An 8,798-nucleotide genomic window follows, 5' to 3' on the forward strand; every position below is an offset into this window, starting at 1 on the left:
TACTCTTTGGCTATAAATCATTGCTTGTCCTTGCTGTATTGGAAGTTGAGCTTGATTTCTCTCCTCCGGTGCAACAGATTTGACCCTTATTACAATAGTCTTGAATAAAGTTTTTAACAAATGTCAGAATAATTTTTACCCTTTTAACAAATGTCAGAATAATTTTTTCTTTAACATTTGCCATGCACTTTGCACAATAACCATGGACAGCCCCCTGGGTCTGCTTTCCTTCCGTGGTCTACTCTAGGAATAAGAGATCTTACTTCAGGCTCTTGAGCTCCTCTCCTCCTCACCAGCCTCTAGCTGAGACCTGTGCAGCAGCAATGCAGCTCAGGTAGTCAGTCACCTGGTAATATGAACCTGGAGAATATGGGCCAATTCTAACCAACTTTATCAGGTAATTGAAACATAGGAATAAATGTAAATGGTTTCTGAACATAAATATATTTTCAAAGAGCTTTCTTATTAGTATTACAGACATAAACGAAATACATACACTCAAGGAATAAAATATCTGTCTTGTGCTCTAGTGAACAAAAAAAAAAATCACAGTGGATGCAGTTCTCTGATGCTCCAGTGGTGCCATAAACAAATTCATTGGCCTGTTTCCAGACAAAGAATTATCTGCAATGGGTTCCAAGTATTTTTTGTTGTTAGTTGAGAGACTTTATTATAAAAGCCTCCTCACCTACAGATCTGGTGATTTTTCATGTTTTATTTATCTCTTTCATTTGGCTTCAAGTAAGGTAAGGACTTGAGGAAATTCAAAATTTACCATATTTTGTTTTAATATCAGGTACAGAATTTTCCTCTTGAATATCTCTCTTCATTAGGGCTGTTACTGAAGTGTTTTGAAGGAAATGACGTGTCAACCATTCATTGGTTCTCGAGGCTTTGCAGTGGAGGCAGGGCCTTTCCCTGACTTGATAACTTCCCACATTCTTTTGCCTCCAAGCTTTATTTTTTCTCTTAACATTGGTGGGGGATGGGGTTTCACTTTCACTTTCCTTCCATGAGGAGGTTCCCGAGTTAGATTCTTCACTGCAGTACTCAGTAGTATCACTGTCAGGTTGGGTCTGATTCACCTGGCTGAATTGAGAATGTTGCTTGGCTCGTCTGCGTTCAAGATAGGTATGGATCAAAGCCACTTCAGAGTCAGTTACAGGGGTCAATTGGTTCTGCTTTGGTTTTTTCATCATTTGTAAAGTGTCCCAGGTACCATGTTTGTTTGGCCACTTATAGGAAGTATCTTTGCTTGCTAACAACCAATGAAACAAATCAACAAGTTAGGCACATTGTTGGTTACTATACCTTCAGATTACCTATTAGCCTATGACATGTGTGGGCTTACTCTTAGTTGCCCTTTGCCAAGCCACTGCTTTTCTCCACTTATTTGCAAGTTTTGGCAGCTGACTGCATTTTCCAGTACAACACCAAACCCGCCAAAGACCAGAAATGTCAAATAGATGCTTGACGTATTACTTTTGAAGTTTCATGGACCCTGATATAAGATCAAGGGGAAAGTCTCCAAACTTTTCCAGAGAAGGACACTTTTTTCCTTTGCCCTGAAGTCTTAAAGATTCAAGTATGTATATGAATGTGATTTGGGTAGCAGGAAACGAAAAAGAATCTTTTCTTTATACAGTGGTGTCCTGGAGGTGGTTTGCAGCGGCCAGCTCGCAAGAGCTTGATTGTTAAGCTTCCAGGAATTTTGAGAGTTGTTAAACACAGCCATTAGTAAAAATTAAATTATCCAAATTTACCACTAAGTCAATTTATTACAAATAAACATAATGCTCAAAACATCACTTCCTAATTATTTATTATGACGTATGCTCTTGAAGTTATTTGTCTGCTGTTATCTGGATGTTGGAAATACCATGTAATGATGTGCTACTGGGCATCTCTTCCCAACTCCATGTTCAATAACATCATGTTGGTAACTTGAAATCAGTTTGTACGGGATAAAAATCAACACGCACTGAAAATCAGTGCTTGATTTATGGTTTGGTTGACTGTCTAGTCTTAAAGTGATGAAGCACATGTTACTGACATAGATGACCTTTTAAAATGTCATGTTTATAGAAACTACATTGTAAATAGCACCCAAAAATGAAGAAAAAAAAATTATTCCAGAGCATTCTAAAACTATTATCCAATTCAGCAAAGAAGTCACTCACATCACTGACAACTAAGTTAAGTTCCAACATACATCTTATTTCATCTTACTCTTTAACTTAAGGGAAAGTAGCATTCATATTGGAACTACACTTGTTCATTAATTGCAGCCATAGGTTGGCTCAGGCTGAAGAATCTGGCAAAAATCAAGGAAAGTATTTTGTGAAAATCAGTAGTCTCTATGGAATTTACCATAAAGAGTATTATATGTTTTATTATTTGCAAATTGTGCAATATACATGCTTCATATCAGTAATTTTTTTACAAAAATATGTACACACATTTTTGGAGAGCCAGTTGTTAACCATTTTCCAGCACACTGCTGCTTATATAGGTTATTGGAAAAGATGTCACTTACAGCTAGTAATACTGTAGAAACTCTAATCCTAAAGGTATGTAAAAGGGAAGCTGTGTGAAGAGAGAATGCTGAGGAATGAACAGAGAACTTGATCTTTATCTGCCAGTAATTTATAGCCTCTGCTAAAGGAGGTAAGTTATCCTGCCCTACAGCAAGGAGCTCATCCATTGGCCACCACAGGATGGGGAGGCCCTAGAACACTTTCCAGACTCAGCACATATTTCTCTCATCATAGTCCAATACTAATATGCACTTGCTCTCACCTTTACTTACGGAAGTGCTTGGCCCGGTGTCTTCATCCTTTTTCTTCTCAGACATCTATTTCAGAAATATAGATTAGTGATAGTGACCTTACATCATCCACACCCTCCTAGTCCCAGTTAGTACGTACGGATACAAAAATTGCACATGGAGAAGGCTGATAGGAAAAACATGGATTCGTTTAAACTATGGTGTGGGAGGAGAGTTCTACGGATACTGAGAAGCACCAGAAAGATGAACGAGCAGGTCCTACAGCAAATTAAGCCTGAAGCATTGCTGGAGACAAAAATGCAAAACTGAAACTGTCCTTCTTTCGGCACATCACAAGAAGGCAAGGTTTTTTGGAAAAGACACCACTGCTGAGAAAAACAGAAGGCAGCAGGAAAAGAGGAGAACCAAGTATGAGACGGATTGATTCCAGAAAAGAAGCCATAGGTCTGAGTCTATGAGCAGGGCTGTGAGGATGGGACATGGTGGACGTCACTCATTCAAGGAATTGGAGCCAACACAATGGCATGTAACACACACAATAGTTATTTCAGTTGGTTGTTTTTCACTCACATATATACTTGTTAAAAAATACTATTGCCTTAGGCCCTTTGACAATGACTAATTTTAATCATTCGGTGCAGTTCAGTAGATACTTATTGAGTTCCTATTATGGTGATCGCATTTCTACTGCATTAGGAAGACCATGCTTTGGTAGCAGAACCTACCAAAATGTGTTGAACCAAGCAAAATGGAAAAAGGCTTGGGAGAAAATAACACTGATAAGGAGCTATAGGTTATAAAGTTTTCCTGTACTCATATTATAGAAAAATATTGTTTAAATATCATTTAAAAAACAGATTTGACTGTAGTAGGATTAGTTTTAAATTACTTTTTAAATGACATTTTATCAGGTCATATTATCGATAATTATTTCAGAACTTTACCTGAATTCGTATACTTACTATCTCCCAAATCCTTCAAAAACTTTCCTCCAAAATGCAACCATAATATGTTATCTGTGAATATGGCAACCAGAATAAATGATTTCTCTGAATAGTTCCAATTTCAAATATTCTGCCCCAATACTCCGTAAATATATTTGTCTCATTTTTTTGGGTCAGTGTACCCCTTTCTGATGCTGAAAATGGTTTTGCCAAATGATATAAACATAAAGCACCTTTTCCAGAATGTATCAAAAACTTTAGAGGGCGGCAGGTTGGCTCAGTCGTTAGAGGACAGTACTCATAACACCAAGGTCGCCAGTTCAATTCCCTCATGGGCCAGTGAACTGCGCCCTCCACAACTAGATTGAAAACAATGACTTGACATGGAGCTGATGGGTCCTGGAAAAACACATTGTTCCCCAATATTCCCCAATTAAAAAAGGAAACAAAACACAAAACAAAACAAAAACACTTTAGGATAGAAAAAAATCATAACATTTTTGACAAATAATAATTCCTCTGCAAATGTATCAGGAAATAATTCCCAAAAGAGAGAAAGTTTTGTGTACAGAAATACTCATCACAGTGTAATTAGGATAATAGAAAATACAAAATTCAAAAGTAGACAGTAGGTTAATAAATTATGGTACAATTATACAATCATATAATATATATTTGTAAAAATTATTATAACAAAAGTATGTCATAACATGAGGAAATAAATATATTAAGTTAAAAAATGAGGTGTAAATTCATATAATCAGCATGATCACAGTTAGCTAAAAATATGGGGAAAAGAAGACTTTAAGGGATGTACATAAGTATTAGCAATGGCTAGCTTTGAGTGGTGAAAGTAATATTTTCTTTTCTTTTCTTTTAATTAAAGTTTATTGGGGTGACAATTGTTAGTAAAGTTACATGTTTTAAGTGATTTTTTTTCCTTTTAATATTCCTACAATAAGGAAAAAAATGAATTTATATAGAAAGTCAAACTTCCTTTGGGTTAAAAAGTGCCATACTTGTGCAAATCCTTCACCCATTCCTTTCTTAATATCTGATCTCTACAACGGTAGGCAAGTATCTTGAACGAGGTACCTCTTTGCTTTTTGGGTTACTGCAATCATTCCCTGAAAACCTTAAGAGTGGAATCCTCTTTTAAGGTACCTCTTTTTAAAAAATGTTTTTTGGGGGGACTTAGTTTAAATTTAATTTATATAAAGATCATTATTAAAAGATTAGACATTTGTAAACCTAAAAGTTAATAGTAGTTGGTTATGTCTATGTAATCTGGAGTGCTTTTTATTCATTTTTTTCTACTTTCTTATAATTTCCACATTTTCCATAATGCGTAGCTTTGTAATGGAGGGGGAAAGTGTTTAAAAACACTTATTAGGTTTACATCATTTTCAAGGAAACCTTCCATATTTGATTTGATGTCAAATCAAAATATAATCACAAAATCAAAAGAAAGATTTTGCATCCAGCTAAGAGGAATCACATGAACTGTGGTCACCGAAAGTGTTTTACTAACTGTCTTTTGTGACTCAGTGAGTGAAAAGAGCAGCAATGCCTGACCTAAGGGGTAGGTTAAAACAAAAGAGAAATCTGGGCTTTGGCTACGCCTTCGTGCCACTAACCAACTGTGTGACTTTTTTTTTTTTTAATTTTTATTGGGGAATATTGGGGAAGAGTGTGTTTCTCCAGGGCCCATCAGCTCCAAGCCATTGTCCTTCAATCTAGTTGTGGAAGGCGCAGCTCAGCTCCAAGTCCAGTCACCATTTTCAATCTTTAGTTGCATGGAGTGCAACCCACCGTCCCATGTGGGAATTGAACCAGAAACCCTCTGTTGTTAAGAGCTCTCTCTCTAACAAACTGAGCCATCCGGTTGCTCCAACTGTGTGATTTTACAAAGCCGCTTATCTCCTATTTCTTCCACTTAACAGCTCAATTTCCATATATGCAGAATGAGGAGCTTGAACTGGGTATTGTTTGGGAAAATTCCAGCACTAGCAGTCCGAATGAACACCAAAGAAATATATAAACTAAACAGTATACATAGTCTCTGAAGGCAAAAGGGTAAATGCATCTTTAAAAGTGGCAAATCCAGAGGCAATCAATGTGCTTCGTGTTTAAGGATAATTACCACCACATTTCCATCACGCTTTTACCATGACTTCAAGGGTTGTAAATAAAGGCTCAGAGTTTAGCAGAGAAAAGGAAGTTCAAAGTGAAGGGAAAATTCCATCCTCCTTGACTAGTTCTCATATGGTTCTCAGATTTCAAATCTGGGACCCTTCAGAAGAAGCAGTTCAGCCGATTTTAGCTGCCATAAGGGAACAAAGTGAAAGACGAAACCTCTAACATAATTAAGGTTTTAATCAGCACCGAATAGATTTAATTCAACATTTCAACTATGCTTTGAAGCAAACAAATGATATGGCAGGAAACTTGGGTCTCTTGCCCCCTCTGTCACTAACCACTTGTGTGAGATTGGACAAGTCACTTAATTTATTTGGGCCTTATCAATTAAAAACAGGAGAGATATTGCTATCTTACTTGCCTACAAACAGGAGACTGAACCATATGCTCTCTTGGGGTCCTTGAAGCTCAGAGCTCTATGATTCCATAGAGCTGATGCAAGCAAGGGAGCAAAAGAATAGCTTAGACCTCGTAAGTGGTCTTCATGATGAAATCGCCAGGAATCAATTTCAATTTTTTGTTAATTTTCTAAAGTAGCTTTTCTTGCCAGACCAGACAAATTCAATATACTTAGCTAGGGAGTCTAAGATATGTATAAGCTATCACTATTCTAAATCTCCTTTTGGCAGAGTATCTACCTTAGGAAGCATTTAGACTTAAGATGAAACTTCTTAGGGGGAGGAGATGGTGAAGGAAGAGTCTTCGAATAGTAGAACGGAATCCCACTGGCACAGACATAACATCCTTTCCATCTACAGCTGAGATAGCACTAAGTCTAGCTGACCATTGCAAGCCCAGTGCTCTGGCTATAATGCTAAACGGTGGTGGTTAGATTAATCATCAGCCAGGTATTAATGGCCAGCAAGGATTCCGCGTCAACGATTTATAAGCGCTTAGTTACTCATAACATGTTGGAGCACCACAGTCCTGAAAAAGCGGGCTGTCTCATTCCTAAGAGAATGGCATTTTCTTCTGCTACCAGGTGATCTAGAGTGGTGACTTCAGTTCTGTTTAGTTTAGTTCTGCAGCTTATTCTATGCGGAGAGTATATTGCCCCCTTCTAAAATCCCCAAAAGGCTACACCGTGTATCCTATAAATACAACATTTTTTTTTGTCTGTGATTAAAATTACATGGCTACAAAAGGAATTTGGAGGTCATTAACCAGTAGGGAAGTTTATCCCAGCATTACACAGCCTATGGACAAACTGCAAACAACCTAAATATCTCAAAATTACAGATTTGTTATAGTGCAACCACAAGAAAAAATCATGCAGTCACTAAGAGTGCTGCTGCGTGAAAGTAATTTGGAGAAGTGTTACACTATAATATTGTTTTAAAAAGCAGAATATGAAATATATACTATAATATATTGCCTATCATGTAAGATCAAAGATAGATATATTGGAATAGAGAAAAAGAAAAAAGAAAAAAAAGAACATACTCCAAAATGTTAACAGTGGTTATTTCAAAAAATAGGATTATAGTAGTTTAAGTTTTCTTCTCCAACTTTTTCTACATTCTTGGATTCTCTAGAATGAGATTACATTATTTTTAAAACTAGAAAACAAACTTTAAAAACTAGTTTCATCACATTGAGGTGAATTTATTTTATGGAAAACCCCTAGTATACAGTAAACACATTACTTTAAATGAAAAAGGATATCCTACCCAGCTAGAAGCCCGAGAGAAGAACATCAAGACCAATATAATGACAAAATACCAAAGCAGGAAGCTCCCTATTGCCCCACAAGAGTCATCCTTCTGGCACTGATAATCTTGATTTGGAATGGTAAAACTTAAAGGCATGGGAGGAGGATCCACCTCCCAAAATAAGGAAAAAAGATCTCCCATGATGGCTTCTTGCGTCAGAAATAAAACATGCTCCAAGGGATAAAGATGACTGGGAAGTACTTCACTCCATGTGTATGACAATTTCCTTGGCAACCTATTATGACATACACTTCAGCATCTGTAACAGGAACTGACAAACACTTCTTGGATTTCTAAGTTTTGGGGAAGATTTATCTGAATTACCTCTATGAAAGTTTATGGTCTTTCCCCCATAACTCAATATAGGGCGTTCTGCCTTAATCTTTTTTTCCCCTGAAATAGGTATCTATAGTAGACCGTCAAACAATATCAGTTTGAACTGCACAGGTCCACATGTACTAGGATTTTTCTCAATAAATATCTGTACTGTTTTTGATCCACATTTGGGAGCCCAAGGATGCAGAGCCGACTGTATGCATTGATTTACACCATTTTATCCAGGGGACTTGAGCATCAGAGGACTGGGTTATCCCTGGGAGTCCTGGGACCAAATCCCCACGGATACCAAAGGTAGTTAAGTTTTGGGGGAGTCAAAGTTATACTGGGATTTTCTACTGTGCAGGAGTTGATGCCCCTGTGTTCTTCAAGGATCAACTGTACTGTATTTTCCTTCAAGGCAGTATTTTAATGTCTTCAAAATCTACGCCTGAAGTATTCATTTTTTTCAGTCTCCTTTATATGTCTCATATCATTGTAAATTAACATACACAGTTCTAATGTGTTACAGACTGAACTTTGTCCCCCAAAATTCATATGTTGAAGCCCTATCCCTCAATTTGACTATAATTAGAGACAGGGCCTTTGAAAAGGTAATTAAAGTTAAATGAGGTCACAAGGATGGGGAACCAATCCAATATGACCAGTGACCTTGCAAGACAAGGAAGAGACACCAGGAATGTGCAAGCACAGAAAAAGAAAGCGATGTGAGGACACAGAGAGAAGGCAGCCATCTTCAAGCCAAAAGAGACAAGCCTTAGAAAAAGCCAATCCTGCTCCCTGGAAACTTGATCTTAGATTTTCAACCTCCAAAACTGT

The 8,798-nt window shown here is 37.2% G+C and overlaps 1 protein-coding gene across 1 annotated transcript; it reads right to left on the reverse strand.

Moving 5' to 3' along the window:
• Positions 1 to 529: 529 nt before the first annotated feature.
• SSMEM1 (serine rich single-pass membrane protein 1) lies at positions 530 to 7,784 on the reverse strand. The gene is made up of 3 exons (XM_019750136.2): positions 7,602 to 7,784; positions 2,800 to 2,854; positions 530 to 1,258 (listed from the first exon to the last, which is right to left on the reverse strand). Exons 1-3 carry the CDS (start codon positions 7,782 to 7,784, stop codon positions 765 to 767), a joined length of 732 nt encoding a protein of 243 aa, XP_019605695.2. The 3' UTR covers positions 530 to 764.
• Positions 7,785 to 8,798: the final 1,014 nt, after the last annotated feature.

Source organism: Rhinolophus sinicus, linkage group LG11 (genome assembly GCF_036562045.2).
Source record: "Rhinolophus sinicus isolate RSC01 linkage group LG11, ASM3656204v1, whole genome shotgun sequence".
Classification (NCBI taxonomy): Eukaryota; Metazoa; Chordata; class Mammalia; order Chiroptera; family Rhinolophidae; genus Rhinolophus; species Rhinolophus sinicus.